Source organism: Neofelis nebulosa, chromosome 14, assembly GCF_028018385.1.
Source record: "Neofelis nebulosa isolate mNeoNeb1 chromosome 14, mNeoNeb1.pri, whole genome shotgun sequence".
Classification (NCBI taxonomy): domain Eukaryota; kingdom Metazoa; phylum Chordata; class Mammalia; order Carnivora; family Felidae; genus Neofelis; species Neofelis nebulosa.
Genome location: NC_080795.1, coordinates 38,574,350 through 38,597,157, shown reverse-complemented (window position 1 = coordinate 38,597,157; position 22,808 = coordinate 38,574,350). Strand labels below are relative to the sequence as shown.

General features: G+C 38.6%; 1 protein-coding gene across 4 annotated transcripts in view; it reads right to left on the bottom strand.

Moving 5' to 3' along the window:
- Nucleotides 1–656: 656 nt before the first annotated feature.
- The window catches only part of SLC26A7 (solute carrier family 26 member 7), a 119,476-nt gene continuing 97,324 nt past the window's right edge, over nt 657–22,808 (bottom strand). For 3 of the 4 annotated variants that reach the window (XM_058698522.1, XM_058698524.1, XM_058698526.1), the window contains 6 exons: nt 20,084–20,132; nt 9,864–9,964; nt 5,353–5,407; nt 5,171–5,274; nt 2,731–3,927; nt 657–2,487 (listed from right to left, as the gene is read on the bottom strand). In XM_058698522.1, the coding sequence (XP_058554505.1) occupies nt 3,892–3,927; nt 5,171–5,274; nt 5,353–5,407; nt 9,864–9,964; nt 20,084–20,132 (345 nt within the window). In that variant the 3' untranslated portion in view covers nt 657–2,487; nt 2,731–3,891. Of the gene's footprint in view, nt 2,492–2,730; nt 3,928–5,170; nt 5,275–5,352; nt 5,408–9,863; nt 9,965–20,083; nt 20,133–22,808 lie in introns of all 4 variants that reach the window. The other variant, XM_058698525.1, reaches the window with a different exon arrangement.

Here is a 22,808-nt window from a genome sequence, read left to right as displayed (position 1 = left end):
TTTAAAATGCTAAGGAATACTAGGAGCACTACAATGGCTCAGTTGGTTAAAGCTTCTGACTCCTGATTTTGGCTCCGGTCATCATCCCTCAGTTCGTGGGTTCAAGCCCCATATCGGACTCTGCACGGACCCTGTGAAGCCTGCTTAGGATTCTCTCTCTCTCTCCCTCTCTCTCTGCCCCTCCTGTTCTCCCTCTCTCTCTCAAAATAAATAAATAAACTTGAAAAAAGATAAAAAATAAAAAATAAAATGCTAAAGAATACTGAACTTGGAGTGCTAGAATACTAGAAATAGTATAAAACACCAGAAACTCAGGAAAGACAAACAACAGCATATAAAGGAAGAACCCAAACAAATAAAAAAATTAACATATACATATACACATTAAAATTAGAACATAAAAGATGTAAACCTGGTCAAAGAGGATCGTGCAAATGTTGTCTTGCAGCAAAAAGTACCCTTATTAGCAGTCCATAAATTAAAGCATAATATCTTACAATCCTACGTTGATATTTTATAAGAACAAATTACCAAGAACAATAGATACTTCCAGGAATTTTCAACACATGGTGGTCAGTCTAAGAAAGCAATATGTATTATTTGCTTTGCAGGAGAGTAAATACTTGGAAATAATGGACACAGGATCCAGTCAAGCATAATAGTTATCATATTTCAATTTATTTCCATGTAAATTGGTTGTTACATGCTGAGTTAGTACAAAGAATTATAAAACAGATGATTAAATGCATTGAAAAATATAGAAAAATAAGTGCAGCATATTAGACTACATGATTTTTAACTAAAAATCTTTGGATTATGAAGGCACCACTGAACTCACTTGAAATCTGGCAACAAACTCCCACAGAATACAGAACGTGCATTTCTAAGGCATATGTATGTTCAACAACATACTAATATATTTTGGTAACCACTAAATGTCAAACATTATCCATACAGGGTATTAACACATTAATGTTTTCATTAAAAAAGAAAGATCTCTTTCCTCATTACATTACGCATTTATAGAATAGAGAGCTGTCAAATAAATTATTGCAAAGTAGTTCAAGCTAGACCTTATAACACTTGAATCATATAATCGGGGGCAAATAACCTTTAAAATGAAAGATAAATGGTAAAATTTAAGGGCATTTAATTTGCATAAATGTAATGTTAACGGTCTTTTCCTGGTTTCATATTTTATGCTTAATTTATATATGTCACTCTATTGGGTCCTTAACACTCTTATAGGTCAGTTTTAATTTTTTCGAATTTTATTTTACCAGAATAAGTAATATGGAAGTAGTTTATCATATATAAAAATAAGGTGATCTCATAAAAATAATTTAGCACAACTAGAAACATTCTAGCATCAAGATAACTTTATAGTTCCTTTGTTAACGCTTGCTTTGAAATAAATATGTATATTTTAGAATCTTGTGTGTATAAAACTAAAATTCAACTTTGGGCTCTCAGAACTCAATTGCAAGGAATTCTTCCATGTTAACGGTCATTGCGACCTTGGGATGCAGAAGAAGACTTAGAACAAAGAGCTTTACAGGGTGTATGGTTTGGTCTTCCTTTACGTTAAAAATAATATTAGCATTTGACACTCAAGTTATTGGCTTAAAGTTTTATCTATTAAACTTCTAGTATAAACATAGAAATGCATTCAAATACACCTGCCCAGACAGTATTGCATCAGCTTTAACAATAAAATAGAACAATCCACCCACTGATTAACCATAATGATTTGAAGGGCATCCATGGTCCATAATCTCTAACAAATTATAAAATTCCTGCAGTGCATGAATTTAATTATAGGCCAAAGCTACAGAGCAAAATATTGATTCGGACACAGCAAAAATATTTTTTCTTTTCTTAACTTTCCTTGACTTATGTTTACATGCCAACACCAATGGATTTCGGATGGTAAAAGCTGCCACCATCCACCATTGGAATAATTTAAATGGACAAAACAGAGTGAAATTCCTTTCTCTAAGGACATTTTCCTTCTAATTCTTACCCCGTCTTTTTCTTGGAACCATATTTGATGAGAATGAAGGTTGGCCTCACTCATTTTGATCCAAATTAGTGATGAAAAGATTGAGGCTTCCTTTGGGACAAAGACTTTTCTTTTTAGTTCATGTCAACCAAAAAAAACTGAAATTGAAATGGTAGGGTAAGTTATGAGATTCACAACATTTATTATTCCCTTTCATTTTAACGCATTGTGCTACCTATGATTTAATGTGAAAATTAAGGGCCATGTGAACGGTTACCACACATTTGTTAGGGACCATTACATCACTTGGCAGGGAGTCGAAGTTTCATACAGATGCCCACAAAAATACCCAAATGGCCAGTCTTTAAATTTTGTTTTCACCCTACTTTTCGAATGCACTTTAAAGTTCCTGCCTCTTTGTTACACTGGCAATTTCAAGAACAGTTACCACACTTTCAAATGTAGGCATAATTATATACCTAGACCTATCTTTTATTTTTTAAATTTTTTTTTTCAACGTTTTTTATTCATTTTTTGGGACAGAGAGAGACAGAGCATGAACGGGGGAGGGGCAGAGAGAGAGGGAGACACAGAATCGGAAACAGGCTCCAGGCTCCGAGCCATCAGCCCAGAGCCTGACGCGGGGCTCGAACTCACGGACCGCGAGATCGTGACCTGGCTGAAGTCGGACGCTTAACCGACTGCGCCACCCAGGCGCCCCCCTAGACCTATCTTTTAAAATGAGTTTCTTCATAAGTGTATCAAATCACCTGATAAAAATATGAACCTCTGTAATTGTATGATTGCAGATATATATACAAGCATGAAAATGATAATTCATTCAGGTCACCCTGGCCTGTGGTGTTTGTCAATTACCCTGCTGATTTGGTAGATTTACAGATAATCACATATCCAAGTCCTACTCTAACAAAAGAAAAACATCCTATGGAGACCTATCTATCTATCTATCTATCTGGACAGAAGGAGATAAATGTATTATATTGATTGTATCTCTGAAACAGGAAAGTCCCAAATTACCACAGTTAATTGTATTAGAATAGGACAAAGCTATTCTACTGGTGGTATTTATTTTCTCATCTAAAAATCATATTTGTGAAAAAGTATAAAATATGCAACTTCCATATGCTCTGGCTCCAACAAAACCTAAGGTAAAACAGAGACTTTCTGGGGTTGGAATGCAGAAATTTGGGCTAAGCATTTCCAATATTCGTAGTAAAACGGACTAATTTCGAGAACTTGGTCATTGGGATACCAGTTATCTTGAAAATAATGCTGAAGACCTCCTTTCATGGAAAGATATGGAGAACAATGGATTCTAGTTTGTCATTTGTTTTTGTTTGACTTCATCTCTGTGAATTTCATATCATATTGTATAAAGAAACATTTAATCTTATTGATGTTTAATGGCCTTTTTATGTTTTTGGAGGGGAAAATGGCACATTAGCTAAGTTGTTTTTATGTATTAGTTACAGATGATACCGGGTTTTTACAAATGGCTTGCAAATGCTCTAAATCTCTTATGACAAAGTATTTCTCAGTTTTACAAGTTAACTTACAACAAAACAGACATAAAACAACACAAAATACCATTGCAAAGGAAATAAATTCGTATTTGCGTCTCAGTACAGAAAAAACTAAATGCATACCAATTTTTACAAAATAACTATACGATAACCTACTTACTAACAAAGATTAAGGAAATTTCCTGGTGAATCTTGACCAGTGGCTATGCAGTTATTAAGTCACATGGAACTTATAGTAGAGGTCATCTGTAGGATCTCAGCAACAAAAAAGGGTGTGCAAAATGTCAGAGTATGGCCTCTTCAGGGCAGTTGCTAAGACAAGAGCTGTACTATAGCAACAGGGTCTCAGACTTCACTGTGATCGCTGAGTTTGCTCAAATTCTAAAATAGGAGAGGAAGAAAAAAGGACATGTTCGACTCCTAAATTGCTACCACAATCAAAGAATAGGAGCAACTCATGCAAGCTGCCCAGCCAAGTTAAGCAGATAGACATTCTACCACACATCAGAGTACAGTGGTTTAAAGCTCCAAGTCCAAGGTCAGACTGCTGATGTCGAAACCAGCTCTCCCACTTACAAGTGGTATCACTTCCAGCTAGGCCTAAGTTTGCTCATTTCTAAAAACAGGTTAAATAATAGTATCTACAGGACGCCTGGGTGGCTCAGTCAGTTGGGCGTCCAACTTCAGCTCAGGTCATGATCTCACAGTTTGTGAGTTCGAGCCCCATGTCAGGCTCAGTGCTGACAGCTCAGAGCCTGGAGCTTGCCTTAGATTCTCTGTCTCCCTCTCTCTCTGCCTCTCCCCTGCTCATGCTCTGTCTCTGTCTCAAAAATAAATAAAAACATTAAAAAAAAATAATAGTATCTACGTTCCAGATCTAATGAATTAATACAGGTAAAGCTCTTAGGATATTTCTGGAATATAATGAATATTCAATAAATGTTAGGTGTATAATAATAGTAATAATAATAATTGTGTTATTATTATTATTTTACAAATACATACTGTTCTGACTGAATATAATAGGGATGACTCTGGGAAGCACCGAATGCTGTTCTAGGGATGACAGAAAGCAAAATGATTCAAAGCTAATGAAAAATTGCAGGATGTCAAAGCTTTGGGAACAGTTCTAAAACTAACCATAAAGGCCAGTATTTGGAAGATAATTTTGACACTTCATATCATAGGAGCGCTGGACTCTGCAAATAATATTTCCAAAGATGGCAATATGAACTGAGAGGCAAGGGTATCGGAGCAGAAAAAAAGCTATAAGGCTAAGTCCAAAGTATTAGCATTCGACAGAGGTGGATTCAAATTCCCAGGATCATGGATCCTGGAAGAAGCATTTATTTTACAAGCAAGTAGAATGCACTTCATAGGTGATTCCCAAATCCTCTAAACAGTGATATTGTTAGAAGACCCAAATTATTAAACAATGTTCATGACTGATCCAAGTAAGGAATGGGAACATCCCTTTGCTGTAGCAGAGGACTCTGAGAGGGAGAAAATTATAATATATTTTCTATACCACTGGGGTAATAGATTAATATAAAAAAATGCAAAGCCCTTGATTCTACATTCTGATTTTTCTTATAACTCCTGAATGCCAACTTGCGTGGCTCACCTTATTTGAACAGATGTTACTTAAAGCGGCAGATACTGATTCGAAAGAAACTGGATTCTCTGAGTCTGGGTTTCCACAGTACTTCATTGCTTTTATCAAGGAAGCTACAAGAAAACACAAGTAATGTAAAGATAGAGTAGCAGAAGGATCATGTTCAATGCCAGCCAAGAATCCTCCCTTACCTGTGCAATGGGCTAATGATATTTCCACACTCCTGCTCTTACAGTCCATGTAAACCTGGAAGAATTAAAATAGTATACCCACAATTAGTTCATCATAGCAGGCAGGAAAGAAAAAGGCAGACTTAAGACAAAAGAGTATCTAGTTTAAAAGAAAAAAAAAAAAAAAAAGCCAATATTTATGATGTCAGACCACCAGAGGGAGGCATTGTTACACAGTCAGGCATCCCCTGACAAACTTGTAAAAGAGACTGCCTTAGCCAACTAAGATTAATGCACTAGGGTATTTAACCTTTACTGCAACTAAGCTTGGCTACTTATATTTTCATTTAATAAATGAAACATCATTTAATAAAAATTAAAAGACCACATTTGATTCCCTTTAAGAATGATACAAAATTGTTCTCAACCTTCTCTTATCAGAAGGACCCATTTACAAAAGTGATGAACACTGCTGACCCACTGCTTAGTTTAATATTTTACAACAATTTGTGCATATTCATGTACTCTCAGATCCCATGTATGGATGGAGAACTGAGAACCAAAATAATCGAAGGCCAATTTGATTGCCCAACTTCCATTTTTAAAAGTCCATCAAGTTGAGAGATCCTAACTAATTTGGTTGGTGTACTTTAGAGTCTTGCCTCATTCAGGTCCTAGGAAATATCAGGTAGGAACACCTTACCGAAGGCTCTCATTTTAAATTCACCCAGACCAAAGTCAGCCCATGAAACTCAGTGAAAATAAATTGAGAAGTTTTAGCAACTCTAGGATGGATTTGGTTATGTAATAGAGATATATCTTACATATAAAATATAGAAAGTTGCATTTACAACACATAAGAATATGCATGATATATCCAAAAATATTCCCTTATATGATTCCAGAAGTAAGCAGTTATATTTTAGAACAACTGTAGAATAATGGCGGATGTGTCACTCTGAGCATGAAAAAACAAGCAAACAAACAAACTATATGTGGATTGAGACTTTGCCATTGAGTAAATGGCTCCTGTTTTTGTAAGTGAAAAGGATTAATTCAAGGTGACTGGTCAGTGTTTGACTTTTTCTGGAGGGCAGGAGGCACACACACATTGCTGCAGGTGGTTTGTTGATGTTGATAAACATAATCACTGACCTTCCCCGTGTCCTAAGCAGAAGAATAAATAGAACTTGCTCCATTTCCTTCAACCTGTATAACTCCTAGGGGAATGTTCCTACCACTGCAGTGACTAAGGAAATAATCCAGGAATGGTAGGAAGTGGGAAGACACGCAGGCATGGCTCAAGAGACTCTGCGGCTCTTTACTCTGGACCCTCTTTCAGTGGCTGGAACTATGAAATGATATTAGTCACAAGGATATTATTTGCATTTTAAGAAATGACTTTTCAAAATGAGAACAAATTATAACAGCTAGAATTACTGAGTACTTATTAATTTCTAGAAACTTGGCTGTGTGCTTTCTTTGCAATACATCATTGCTAAGCTTTGCAACTTCATGAAGTGGGTATTTCTACTTCCAGTTCACAGAAAAGCAAATGCTTAGGCCCAGATCGTGCAACTAGCTATATGGCTAATATTTGGATAGGACTTATCTATCTTTAAAGCTAATGTTCTTAACATACATCATAATGTATCTATCTTTAAAGCTAATGTTCTTTTTATTTTTTAACATTTATTTATTTTTTGAGAGACAAAGAAAGAGCAGGAGCAGGAGAGGGGCAGAGAGAGAGGGAGACACAGAATCCGAAACAGGCTCCAGGCTCTGAGCCATCAGCACAGAGCCCAATGTGGGGCTTGAACTCACGAACCATGAAATCATGACCTAAGCCAAAGTCGGAGGCTTAACCGACTGAGCCACCCAGGCGCCCCCTAAAGCTAACGTTCTTAACATACATCACAATTTACTGTAACCATGGTGAAGTAAACTTAAGTAGTAATAAGGAAATTAAAAAGGGCAAATGGACACAAAATTGATGATGTTCTTATACACAGATGGAAGAAACCAGGCCAAGGGCAAATGGTATTTTCTGCTAATTTAAAAATAAAACGCATTGGTTGATTTGCCCCATAATTCCATTATGTAGTATTTTAAGACCATGAAGATGAATGTAAAAAAAAAAAAACAAAAACAAACAAACAAAAAACCACCTTTCTTAATATGTCCTGTACCAAATTTTATTAGGATTCCTCTGAATTCCCACTCTGTGGGAATAGGTAATCATTTCCTCCTCTTGAGAAACTGTAATCCTGATGTGCAATGTCTAGAGAGAGCAGCTAATGAACATTTGAGCATATTCAAAATAAATTTAAAATCTAGTAAACAAAAACTGCACATACTGGTCTTTCCCAGTAAATGGACAATCAATCCTAATCTAGTGTTTCCCAAAATATGATCTTGGGCCACTTGCCTCAGAATCACCTGTGGTTGTTTAAATAAAGATTCCTGGACCAAAACTAGGACCCAGAAGACTGCATTGTAGATGAGCACCCCCAGTGAGTCTAGTCTTCTGCACACACATTTAAGAGCACGCTTCCAGACCCTGGCGACACAGAAGAAACAGAAATGCCGAACACAAGGAGCCCCTACCCACCCCCTACCCACCTCCTCGCCCCAGTGAAGAAATATCTGTCTACAGTCCAGATTTAGATGCAGGAAAACATGACATATTCAGGTTGAACTCTATGCCAAACTGTGCAAAGGTTTTATAGTCAACAACGAGAAAATAAAAGCATATTAATTAGGCAAAAGGGTGACATACCAAAAGTTGCCACTAGATTTAAGGCCTAGGATATTTAAAATGCAATTGTTTTTGCACAATTTGTTCTCTAAATATCTGCTCATACTGAATGAAACAAAATCATCCCATCATTTTCACAAGATGAATACAGTGATCCAGGAGGTAACCCTGGATAACACCTTGTAGCCAGTGTGACAGTACTGGGACTACACTCTCTGACAGTCACACACTAAGCATCTTCCCCTCCCCATAGTCCCAGCCTTATCTCCATAGGAAAGCGATACTAAAGGTGATCTTTGCACTATGTTTTCGGGTTTGGTTTTTTTTTTTTTTTTTTTTTTTTTTTGCACTATCTTGAATTTGGAAGGTTGGACCCTGCAAATTTATGTTTATAAATGAATAGAGGTACAATTACGCAACGCCACGGAAAACAACCAACACCCATAATGTAAAACTGGAAACTACTGATCTTAACTCTTTAAAAGTCCATTTTTGATTTCTACGTCTTTCCCTGATAAGTAACTAATATAAGACTATCTTATCCTCCATAAATAAGTAGACGACCGACCAAAAATATACAAACAACTGTTTTCAGATGGTGAGAACAAGGAGCACAGGACTGAGTTCCCTGAAACAAAGAAAGACATGAAGCAAGTTCTCCAGTATCTCAGCTTTCTGCACAAAGCAGCTTCTGGGCCAGAGCATGATGGAGGCCTTAGTAAAATGCAAGAGCTTCCCTGAGCTACACAGTCAGAACTGGAGTTCAGGAAGGGCTAGGTGGGTGAAATCTGTGGGGAAGAGTCGAGGAAATGAGGGAGATGAGCAGAGAAAGAGCTCCCGAAATTTCCACAGGATTTTGATTAAGTTTCTGGCAGAATACAAAGCTACCCATGGGGGAGACTAGTAGGTGAGGGTAGGGAATCTCTGGGGAGCAGACACCCAGAGACAGGTAAGCTGAGCTCCAGGCCGCAGAACCTGGGAGAAGGCTGAGGCTTGTTGAAGAACAGATGTTTTTCTATCCTCAAGAGCCTCCCCCAACAAATTTAGGATACTGAGGGAGGGAACAAATGGAAACGAGAAGGAGCTAACTTCCCTGTTGACATAGCATTTACTCAAAAAAGTAGAGGAAAAAAAATCCAGAAGTGTCTGAGTTTTCCTTGAATTGGAAAAACTAGGTGCTCTGCCATCTGTTGGAATGTCTTGTGAGCTATATTGATTTTGAAGAAATAAGCAGCTTTATTTTTTGCACACCAGGGTCATGGAGACACCATGAAGATCATAGGGTAGAGAAGTCAGCACCGTCATCTGATAGAATGGAGAAAAGCCTGTGCACTGGGGGCTGTTTCAGAAATCAGATATGGTATCTGGTCAAACTATACCCCCCAGGAGGGTAAGAGAAAACATCCTGCCATCACCGAGGCCACTTTCTCACAAAGGGGTCTTTTCTTTCTAGAAGCCCGAAAGCTGACTTCCCAAAATGCACTGTGCTCAGTACATCTCAAGCCTGCGTTCTCTTCTCTCTGACTACCCCACGTGAATCCCCCACCGATACCCCTCCCACCCCCCCCCCCCCCCCCCACACACACCAGAGGCTTGATGGGATCACCTGAACACAAATCTATGGCAGTGGGAGTTGTAAAGTTCTATGTTCCTTGGGGAGAATGAGTGAGATGAGTACTAAAACAAGTGGGTTCAAGACCCCAGAGCCGAGACAGTAGGTGGTGAAAACCCCCATTACTGAAGAAAAGGGAAAGAATCAGTCCAAACACAATACCTCAACAAGCATGGAGACTCCAGAATAGTCAAAAAAGGTTACTCCACTGCAATCCAGGATTAAAAAGCATTTCTCACTGGGGCATGGCTGTGAAGCTTCTTCTGTAGGAGAAACAGAGACTTGGGTTAGAGAGAATTCGAGATTTCAGCCGCAGACTTTGTTGAACCGTGGAAAGGTAACGGTGGCCTCATGTGCAACAAGACTGGTTCCAAACACTCTTCGGGTCTTTTATTCTTCAGTGAATTACTAATGACTTCTGAAATCTTTAATTTTTAATTATTTGAACGCTCTTTCAGGTAATTCTTACATCACTCCGAGAGGAACATGGGATAGGTTAATTACAGAGAGACGCACGGAAGCTCAGCACGTTTAAGTGATTTCGAAAGAACACGTGGCAAGTCTGGGCCAACCACAGACTAGAGTCGAGGCCTCCAGGCCTTCTGAATAGCACTCTGTCCACAATATCACCCAGGCTCCTTCACGGGTATGCCCTGAGGTAGAGCCCTGTTTTGTGGTGTCTGGAGATTCATTGCTGGGGCTTGTGTCTTGGGCTTGGAAGGGATGTGTGTGAGGGACCCTAAAAATTAAGCTTGATTTGGTTCACAGTAAATCTGCCTCTCAATGTACCCGATAGGGAAAAAAAATTACGTAGGAGATCAAGACCTCTTATTTGCCGACGCCTTGATGGCCACAGTTTCCTTGTGTGAAATGACTTATTTCTAAGCAATGACAAGGTCCCTCTAAGGACTGATATGGCTCTCAGAGCAGACCATGTGAGGTAAGATACTTCTATGGTTAGTAGGCAAATTCTATCAGATAGACTCCAATTCATTAATTATTATGAAATTCTCTGAAGAAATAAATAATTTTTTAATGTTTATTTATTTATTTTGAGAGAGAGAGAGAGAGAGAGAGAGAGAAAGAGACAGCACAAGTGGGGGAGGGACAGAGAGAGAGGGAGAGAGAGAGACAGCACAAGTGGGGGAGGGACAGAGAGAGAGGGAGAGAGAGAATCCCAAGAAGCCTCCTCATGTGTCAACCTGACATGGGGCTCCAACCCATGAACTGTGAGAGCATGATCTGAGCCAAAACCAAGAGTCAGATGCTTAACCGATTGAGCCGCCCAGGTGTCCCTCTGAAGAAATAAATTCTTAATTGGAATAGTTTTGTTATTTAAAATACCCATGTTTTCCCCCTAGCGTGGCTACAAAAATGTGGGAATATGGTTGTTTCTCAGCATTGGAGGGAAGTGGAAGGGAAATTGTGTATTTTTTGAAAACTGCTGCTTAGAGGTAAAAAGAGTGTCAAACATTGAACATTTATATATAGCAGTAATTGTTAGAAAAAAGAGAACTGCTACAAAGTTATTCAGCTATAGGATTTGTTTCCAAGTTTCAGCTTCAGATTTATATACATATTTATTATCTGAAATGACAACTATAGAGCACGTACTATGTTTAGGAAACTTTTTGAACACAGTAGTTCAAATATAGTTCAAACTATAAGGTTTCAACACTGTACTGGGTGATACAAATCTAAGTAAAATACTATTCCTTTCTTCTAGGAGCTCATCCTTGAGTGCCAAGGGTAGGATTGGTATATAAATGACATGACAAATGAAAAAGAATGGGAATTTACAAGAAGAAGTCCCTTGAGTGATCACTCAAGGCTTCATGCAAAAGGAGCCTTGCAGGATGTATAGGATTCCAAAAAGTAAGACACACTGTGACTATTACAACTATATGGACAGCTGTAATTAAACACTAATGATAGTTTGAGATTTCAAACTCCTCCTTCTCCCAGGCAACCAACATATATTGAGCACCTAATGTGTGCCAGGCACTCCAGCAGCGCCTTCTGTTTTCCTGTTTCTTTCATAGAAAGGAGGGCCAACAAGTATAGGTTTAGGCTACATACCATTGGCCCCAAATGGTAAGTTAGAACTTTAAACCTAAAAGCTACCATAATTTTGCTCTTATGGACCACTCAGTAGTAATCATTACCATTCACTCTTTGCCTAATTAAACACGGGACCTACCTGTACTAATGCAGAGGCTCTTATTTATATCCTTAGATATAATGTGCCCTGCTCATGATCAGAGATAGGAGGGGATTAAGATCACAGGAAAAAGAAAAATTCATATCCAAAGCAAAGGCAAATAGTGGAATGTTGAATGATATTTATTCCTCTTACCTCTTAGTCCCATAAATACACACGCACACACACGCACACACACATATACACACACAGGTTGGCACTAGAATAATTGGAGTATAGATACTGCTATTTCATTTTGTTTAGAGGTACAGAGACATAATGTCCCAAAGCATGTTAATTCATTGTTTTTCCTAAAAGAAGCTACATAAATGATTATCTACAACTATTACAGAATGGCATGAGTTCTATCATCCCCATCCCTTAGCCAGACAGACATGGCTAATCAATCACAGTATTTTTTTTACAATTTTTATCAAGTTGGTGCTTCAGGAAGCCACTGCTAGTTCACAAGAAGCTGATTTGCCAGTCTGAACTTAATACTACAATGAGAAAACAATCTATGCAGATGTTATTTAGAGGGATTGATCACTGGATCCAAACGACCAGAAAGTGATGGTAAAAGGTACAGAAAATTCTTTAAGAACCAAGTTTTTTTTTTTCTTCCCTATCCTATAACACCTAATTTCACTTGTAAACTGTACTTGTCACTATTTATATTTTCTTTTGGTTATTTTATAATTTAAGCGGTGATAGATTGTTAACTATAAAAATGTTTGGGTTGTATCAACAGCCATACAAAAATTTCCCTTCTATTGTCTCAGTCGGTTTGCTTTGTCTTTCACTTTACATCCAGTTTCCTCTTTCCTGTTCCTTTAATCAAAATATGGGCATATTTGCAGGCTATTCAAAACAAAACAAAATAGAATAAGACAAAAGAATCGTGCCATGTAGTTGTAGATGATAATTTAAGTAAGCTATTTTAAGGGAAGCAATTCATAATGCCTTTTCCAAATAAAGAAGACATCTTTAATGGTAAGTTACCAATTCTCTCAAATGAAAATTTAAATAGAACGGACACTTCTGAAATCTTTCCAAAACAAGTGAAGTTTTCTTTTACACAGTACCCTCTCGGTTCTGCTATTGTACTGATTTTATGGCTATAACCTTGTGTTCTAAGCTTCTAAGTAAATCAACCAGTGCAATAAAAATCACATTGTCGTAGAAAAGAGTAAAGTGAATTCACAGCTAATATCCTGCCTTAAGCAAAATGAGGTAGGCTTGGAGCATGTGCAAAGGAGACAACTAATCTATACCCATGTGGGATGTGGTAAATGATGGGCTTTATCTACAAAAAACAACATTTCAGAAAGAAATTAACCATCAGGTGTGGGTGGGCAATTAACTCCAGACTGTGGAAGCACGCTCTCTCCTGTAGAATATTCATTAACTCCTTTAATTAAAAAGTATTCATAGTTGCATAATTTAGGAGTGCTTTTCATATACTTCAAAAGGTTCTTGACAGTCTGTGAGTCACTCATAATTTTTTAAGAGAAGGAATTTTCTGTTGATATCAATTAACTATTGAGAAGCAGATTTACATCTCTAATTTTTCACCAAAAAAACCAAGGAGATACGAAATATTTAGAACTGTAACATTCTCTTTGGAAAACATGTACTCATATTATCGAGCATCTCATTTGTTCTTCACTCATTTGTTCATTCATTCATTCAAGCAGTCAGTCAATACAGACATATGTTGGGCTGAGTGCTGTCCTAAGTAAGGCAAGGAGAGTGGTAAACAAGACAGATGATGGTCCCTGCCCTCAATAGACACAACCACACCAGGAAGTCAGCCGATTGAATTAGTAATTTGAAATTTTCTGAAGGCCGGAAAAATCACGCAGAAAGTGTTAAGGACATAGAGGACTGACCTGGTGTGGTAGACAGAATCATGCCCCCCAAAGATGTGCATATCTTAATCCCCAGAACTTGTAAACTTGTTGTTACATGGCAAAAGGAATTCTATGGATTTGATTAAGTTAAGGACCTTAAGATAGGGAGATTAACCTAGGTCATCCAGGGGGGGCACAATGTAATCACAAGGGTCCTTAGGAGAGGGAGACAGGAGGGTGGGAATCAGAGAAGCTGTGGTGATGAAAGAAGAGGTCAAAGAGAAATCTGACAATGCCACACCGCTGGTTGGAAAATGGAGGAAGGGGCCAGGAGTCATGGAGTGCAGATGGCCTCCAGAAGTTGGAAAAAGCAAGGAAATAAATGGATTCTCCTCTAAAGCCTCCAGGAAGAATACAACCCTGACAAAGATTTGATTTTCTCCTGTGGGATTCATTTTAGTCTCTGTCTTTTAAGACTATAAATGTGTGTTGTTTTAAGCCACTAAGTTTGTGGTAATTTGTGACAGAAGCAATAGAAAATCAGTGTACCTGGGTTGCTGCTTTGGGGAGTGAGGAGAGGTGGTGGGTGAGGGCAGGGAATTTGTTTTAGACTTCGGGATCCGTGAGAGCAGAAATCATGCCTGCTATCTTCACCCTTGAACACGCAGCACTGGTCATTGTGCCCGGGACTTAATAGATGCTCAGTAAGTACAAGAAACATGTGCTGAGGCAACAGGACATTAACTAATTAACGCAGGAATGAGACAACAGAACACATGAGGGGAGATCTGGAGGAGGAGGTGAAGGTAAAGCTGGCAAACCATAGCGTGAAGAGAGATGTGCGCAGGAGTGCCTCTGGGGCGTTCCCAAGTGACTACAATGCTTTGGGGACACGGTCTACACATGGTAACAGAAGATTTCTTCACATTTGAGCAATTTGTGTTTTCATTCAGATAAATATGGTGCTTGCCATCTTATAATTTATGTAGCTTGTTTCATATATTTTGATTATTCAATCATGTGCTCAACGACAAATCTTCCCCTTCTGTGTAAATTATTGCGGGAGGGCATAGATTTTTTAATTCTCCCCCCTGTTTCCCACTCCCTTGCTCAGCTTTGTCTCTCTTTGGTTTAGTTACTTCCAGATTTATTTAGCATTCCCGCAAACCCTCTGGGCGTCTCCTGGACGTCTTATATTCCCCACTCTCCAAAGTAAACTTACCTTCCCTTTTCACTCCCCACCCCCTCAGGTTCCACATCATCCCAGTGTGAGAGAGACAAAGCTTCAGAGTCATTGTTTTGCCCTCTCCCCTCCTCCAACACCCAAACAGTGCCAGCAGTGTTCATGACATGCTGAACTCTCTTTCAAGTTCATCCTCTCCCTCTATTGTCATAACCTTGTGACCATTAGCACTCTTCCTGCAGACTGCTTTCAGACCAGTCTCTCCTGTCCCAGCTTCGAGCATCCCTTCTTGTATGCATGCCCACTGGCAACAGGGACCCAAGTCCCGCCTCTGTCCCTAACTGCACAGTTCAGAGCAAGTTAATTATCCCTTATGGGCCCCAACTTATTCATCAGTAACATGAAGAGTATCCTATCACCTATTTGAAAGCGGAAGTGTAGTATTTACTAATTACCTATTTCAGAGTTATAAAGAGGAATGTCCTTTGAAAACTATCAAATGCTATACAGATATTGCCTATCCTTACAATTTTCATTCACTGACCAAGTGTTCATTGAACACAGAAGGATAACGCGATGAAAAGTTAAAATGTATTTCTTGCCTTAAACATCTAGTTAGAAGGAAAATATGCAGAAAAAGAACAAACCCTATAACCACTTAAGTCAATATGTGACTGAGTGAAGCATGTGGTATCTCTGCTTTTCTATTACTATGATCTCCATTTCACAGCTGAAGATACTGAATTCCAGGCTGTGCTGACAGCACGTTCCCCTGTATGGGTCTGGTTGACTTCTTTTTATACTTACTGGGATTGCCAAGCAGTGTGTCCTTCAATTTTCTTTTTACTTTTCTGTTAACTCTTGAAGACAGTATAAGGTCTGGATTGGCAGATCGAGGAGATAGTTCTGTTCAGGAGAATCCAAATAAAGGCTCGGAGCCAGGGATGACTGAATTAGATACCGGGGGGCCGTGAGTTGATTTATCTAACTTGGATAGAGGATTTGTGTAATGTGGAATGAAAGAGAAAGCAGTATAAGAAGATAAGAAAGGGGTTTAGGTGCCCTCAAGGGCTGAGGAGGGGGCACTGGGCCTACAGAAGGGAAACTTCACGATTAATCATGTGACAGATTTTAAAGTAAAGGTGATTTAAGATTCATCTGTCATTACACGACAGAATGAAGTCAGGACGGCAATTACCTCTCAGCTTGCATGTCAACACCAAGATTCACAGTAGCTTCCTGCAGCCTTGTGTGGAAAAGTTCTCAGGCTACCTTGGCTCATAGGAGGAAGCGTCTTGACCTATAGTTCTGTCTGAGGTGAGCATGGGACACTGGGTATTTTCTATCCATGGATTAAAACCCAGACTATCTCATGGCAGGAAAAAAAAAATTCTATTTCATTTTGAACATGGTTAAGGACAGAATCAGAGTTGCAGAGGTGAAAATTTAAAGGTAATAAAACCAAGAGTTATAGGGGCGCCTGGGTGGCGCAGTCGGTTAAGCGTCCGACTTCAGCCAGGTCACGATCTCGCGGTCCGTGAGTTCGAGCCCCGCGTCAGGCTCTGGGCTGATGGCTCGGAGCCTGGAGCCTGTTTCCGATTCTGTGTCTCCCCCTCTCTCTGCCCCTCCCCCATTCATGCTCTGTCTCTCTCTGTCCCAAAAATAAAATAAAAAAAAAAAATGTTGAAAAAAAAAAAAAACCAAGAGTTATAGATTTTAGTAATTAATTAAAGCCCAGGGAGGTGGGGCATCTGGGTGACTCAATCAGTTAAGTGTCGGGCTCTTCATTTCAGCTCAGGTCATGACGATCTCATGGTTCCAGAGTTTGAGCCCTGCACTGGGCTCCAAGCTGACAGTGCAGAGCCTGCTTGGGATTCTCTCTCTCTCTCTGCCCCTCCCCCCAAATAAATAAACAACAACAACAAATAAAGCACAGGGAGGGAAGGGCAGGATGGTGTTTCTGAACAAGAAGGAGAAATAGGAGGACTGAGGATACTCTGGAGTGTCAGAGGACAGGAGGAGGACGCTAGAAGAAACATTCTGATCAACTAGTTCTGACTATTACAGAAGGGACACAGCAAAAGTGATGGTGCCCATCAGTTGCTGCTCTGTGAAAAATGGGCCTGGCCTAGTGAGGCAGAGGTGACAACACTCTTAAGTTTCCAGGGGCGGGCGCCTGGGTGGCTCAGTCGGTTAAGCGTCCGACTTCAGCTCAGGTCACGATCTCGCGGTCCGTGAGTTCGAGCCCCGCGTCAGGTCTGGGCTGACGGCTCAGAGCCTGGAGCCTGTTTCAGATTCTGTGTCTCCCTCTCTCTCTGCCCCTCCCCCGCTCATGCTCTGTCTCTCTCTGTCCCAAAAATAAATAAACGTTAAAAAAAAAAAATTAAAAAAAAAAAAAAAGTTTCCAGGGGCACCTGGATGGCTCAGTCAGTTGAGCATCCGGCTCAGGTCATGATCTCGTGGTTTGTGGGGTTGAGCCTGGCATTGGGCTCTGTGCTGACAGCTCGGAGCCTGGAGCCTGCTTCGGATTCTGTTCTCCCTCTCTCTCTGCCTGTCCCCCGTTCATGTTCTGTCTCTCTCTCTCTCTCTTTCTCAAAAATGTTTTGAGAATTTTTTTTAAAGTTACCAGATAAGCAGGAGAATAAGATATTCAATAAATGATCATTAAATAAGTACTATACCAGTATTATGTAGGCATTCTTTGAGGACATGAGGCAGGATGAAGTACATTTACCACAAAAAGTTAGAAAAGCCCAGGGGTGCCTGGGTGGCTCAGTTGATTAAGTGTCCGACTTCAGCTCAGGTCACCATCTCGTGGTTTGTGAGTTCAAGTCCCGCCATCAGGCTCTGTGCTGACAGCTCAGAGCCTGGAGCCTGCTTCAGATCTGTGTCTCCCTCTCTCTCTGCTCCTCCCCTGCTTGCACTCTGTCTCTCTCTCTCTCTCAAAAATAAACAGTAAAAAATTAAAAAAAAAAAAAAAAAAAAAAAAAAAAAAAAGACCAGAGAAGCTGACATCTGAGCTACATCCATGTTGATATGGGTCAATGCCATTGATTCATATATTTATATAACATTTATTTCATTCCATTCAATATGTTATATATTCATTCAGAGTATATTTTATATGGTAATATAAGAAATATTATGTTATCCTCTTATATAAACATTCTACATGTTCTTTTTCCATTGTACTGTTAATGGATATTTCAGTTGTTTCTAGATTTGGGGAATTATAAAGAAAGCCTATCCTTCTTTATACAATCTTGTATATGTTTCCAGATACAAATATTAACAGATACCTTTTCCTATTGTCTTTAGAAGTACAAAAATTAATATGTCAGCATCTTCTGTTTTTTGAGTTTATGTAAATGGACTTGGAATTTTATGGAACTGCTCTTCTTTACCCTACTACATTTTATATAAGACATTCAATTTCCTTTATTGTATAAGTATACCAAATAATAAGTATATCAAATAAAAATTCAATTGCATAATACACCACAATTTCTGTGTTCATCTGCTACCTATTCTGGAAATATGGGTTGGTTTCAGGTTTGGACAGTTACAAATACTACTGTTGTGAATATTCTTGTTTTTGTAATTTGCTGTATACAGGCTCTCATTTCTTCAGGTTGTCTGAGTAGGAGTGGAATTGGTGGTCAGAGGGTAGGTATATCTTTAACTTTACACAATTTTGCCAAACTGTTTTCCAAGGCGGTTATAATAGTTTACACCCCCACCAGCATTGTAGGAGACTTTTTGTGCTACATCCTCAGGAACCCTTGGCATCCTCATACTTTTAAATGTTTACCAATAAACCACATAGATATATACGCACATATACATGTATATATTAGTGGATAAATGCAAATTAAACCCCTAGTTCTCCAGTAATTACTGCGAATGACAGTCAAGCATATTCTTACATGTTTACTGGTAAATTTGAAAATGGCTGTTCACGTATTTTACCCACTTCTATTGGGTCATCTACCTTTCGTTATTCATTGATTTGTAGAGGAGTGCAGCCCTTTGTCCACATTATGTGTTCTACCTATTCTTCCACTCTGGCTTATCTTCTCATGCTTTATATGGTGGCTTTTGTTGAACAAAAACTTAAAAATAATCTAGTAAAGCTTAATGGTCATTTTCTTTATGCTTAATGCTTTGTATTTCTTGTGTATTTTCTCCTATCTTCTCCTCTAAATTTACATTTTGTCTACCACTCTTAGGACTTTGATTCACTGGGTACTGACATGGAGATATGGTGTGTGAATTACAGTGAATGATTTCATTCATTATAGGTACACAATTGTCTCATCATTGTGTATTAGCAAGACTATCCCTTCCCTACTGCTCTGCAATGCCATTTTGTCACAAATCAAACATCAATAAGTGTGAGATTTTTCTACCCTTCTGGGCCCTCTCCTTTGTCCTCTCGATCTGTTAATTTATCTTGGAACCAGTACCACACTGCATTGATTATTAGAGCTTTATAACATATCTTGAGAGTTAAGAAAACGTTCTCTCATACACTTCACATATTTCATGAGTGTCTTGCCTATTCTTGGCCTTTTGAGTTTCCAGACAAAATTTAGAATAAGGTTGTCGATTGCCATTTAAGTGTCCTAGTGGAATTTTAATAGGAATTACATTTATATTTATAAATAAATTCAACATAAATAAAACTGACATCTCTTCAATACTAAGCATTCTAATGGACATTGTAATTTGCTTCTATTTATTAATAAACACCATTTACTTAAGTATTGCGAGTATTTTTAATACCCTGTAACAAAGTTTACACTTTTCATTCTGTGTAGGCATACACATCTTTACTTAAAATTTACTTCTACAAGAAAGCAGGAGGTGAGATAGAAGGAGGAAGATGAAGAAGGGAAGGAGGAGAAGAGGAAGGGAGAGGAGAAGGAGGAGCTGGGGAGGAGAAAGAAAATGGAGGAAGGAGAAAGAAGTAGAAATAAGAGGAGGTGTGGGGAGAAGGGCAGAAAAGGAGGAGGAGGAGCAGAGAGAGAAGGAAATGAGGAGGACAGTAGAGGGAGGTCCAGTGGCAGGAAGAGGAAAGAGGACCTATTCTCTGGTCTATATTCAAGTCAGAACACTTTAATTTTTTTTTTTTAAGCTAACTCACCATTGCAGTTGCCATTGGATAGAGAATTGAGCAACGTGTTTTGTTCACACTGAAAGGAAAATAAATATAAGGAAGAATAACATTATAAAAATTCATTTCTGTCCCTGAAAACAGCACATTTTTCTTTTCTCCATAAATAACAAAAAACTAGGCTCTGATAATATTTTCCATTAGTCTTTTTTTTTTTTCAGAATAATACAACAAACTGAAATAATAAAATAATCAATGGTTCTAAGTATTTATTAACTTGGTAGATAATTTATGTTACCAAGTCAGACTATCTTGTTTAGAACATTTTCTGCAAGACTAAGTTTGTTTTGATTTTTGATCAAGTTAAATGTGTGCATGTGCTTTCGTGTAGTGTATCCAATCAGAAATTAACCTCATTAACACAACATTCACTAACAGAGAGGCATTGACCATATATTTCATATTATATTAGAGTTAACTGTTCACCGGCAGCTCCATGAAAATGCCTGAGAAACATTATTGATCTATGGAAATGCTGGAAAATGAAAATAATCCTTTATTCTAAAATTAAAGTTCTTTGAAATTGTCAATATTTGATGCCTCTAATGAGATCGCATGCTACCTACTTCTCAAAAGATTTATTGTCATTACTGTTGTTGATGATGATGACGATGATAGCAGTTGATATTTTTGACTACCTACTATATACCAAGGACTTTATGTTAATTATTTAATCCTCAGAACAATCCTATGGAGTTGCTAATCTCATTTTCCATAGGAGGGAGCTAAAGATTGCAAAGGTTAAATAACTTGACCAAAGTCACAAAGTGAGAGAGAACCTGGGCTAAAACCAAAGCTCCTACCTTTCCGTTCAGAACCTCAGGCTCCCAACCACTACATTCTACTGCTTCTCACACGAAATCCATTTCTTCCTCAAGGCTGACTAGAGAACATCTATTTTCTCTTCTTGATACCCAGAGATGCAGCTCATATACTTTAATTCTGGCTCTGACAGTTATCAGCTATATTTCCCCCAGGTATTTTACAGTTCTGAGTCCCAGTCTCCCTTTTTTGTAACATTCACGTAATGCCACTTACATCATGGGGCTGGTGATGATTAAGTAACAGCCTAATTAAAAGGACTAGCCTCTGAGAGACATTCAAAGAATGTGAGTTTCCTTTCCCTGCTCTTATGTTTAATCCTGTCTGAAATCTGTGCAAAAGAATTTCAAGTAATTTATGTAGATCCTCCACCCTCAGAGAGGTGAAGCCTAACTCCACACTCTTTAACTGTGGGCTGCACATAGCAATTTGCTTCCAAAGATTACCATAAGGAAAGGGTAGAAACAGAGTAACTTTCCACCGGGGAAACCTGTCAAATCCTACCCCAGGTAGGTGACCAAGGCTAACAACAGAGCTACATCATATTGATAGTATATACCTTTGACATGATATGATGAAAATGGAACTTCATCTCTATAGTTTTATTCCTAAAACCCCATATCCCTGAACTTACCATGCTAAATTTCAGTAGAGGGGCATTTTACAAAATACCTGAACAATTCTACTCAAACTGTCAAGGTCAGCAAAAATAGAAAAGTCTGGGAAACTGTCACAGGGAAGCAGAATCTAAGGAGACAGGACAACTAAATGTAATGCGATGTCCTGGATGGAATCCTGGAACAGAAAAGGACATTTGGCAAAACTAAAGAAATCAGAACAAAGCAAGAACTTTAGTTAATGATAATGTATCCGTTTTGGTTCATTGACTGCAACAAATATGTTACACTAATGCAAGATGTTAATAACAGCAAAAAACTGTGTGGTACAGGATATATAGGAATTCTCTGTACTAACACTTCTCAACTTTTTTGTAAGTCTAGAAGCTTTCCAAAAAAATAAGTCTATTAAAAAAAAACCTTGTTTAAGCAAAAGAAACTTTTGGATAAACAGCAGATTGAAACTTGCTTTGTAAAGTGAGGTCACAAAATGATGACTATTACGGGAGTATCAATAACCTATACAATGATGAACATGAATCCAATAAACACTAAGACTCTGAGATCCTCCTGAGCTTCCGTATTCAGGAAGATATTTAATAATGATATATAGGAAGTATATTGTTGCAGTATAACAAAACAGGAAATCCTTTTTCAGTTTGTGTTTTGAATATGATGCGATTCTTCTTGCCCTAGGATGTTTTAAATGCCCTTCCATTGCCACCATCTGTTGAAAATGTAGCTGTGAGAGGAGACCAAGGCCCCAGCAGAGCACCCTACTTTAGGAACTGTGGACCACTATGCAGAGCCCTATAAAAGGAGTAAAGATGCAGTAGAAATTAATTAATGCAGACTCGTGACTGTAAACTGAACTTGGAACAGGTGCATGGTCCTTAAACAAGAAGTTGATATCCTAGGTGGACAGCGCGTGACAAGGATAATATGAGATGCCCCAAAGAGCATCCATGCTACCCAAGACCACCCATTCAACCATTCTGAAGAAAGGTCTATTCGTGATTCCTCAGATATCAGACCTTCCAGATTACCATCTGAATGTTTATTGTACCCTTCGAAACTCACAGTATGTAAATACACACAATATTTGCATTATTCTCATAGTGAAATGTCCTCTCAAGAAATCATTCCTTATCATTGTAGTTCTGAGTGAAAGAATCCCTTTGGATGTCATTATGTACCAGTAACCCAGATTCAACGAACTCTACCGGATTATCAGACTCAAATTTCTGAAGTCCCAA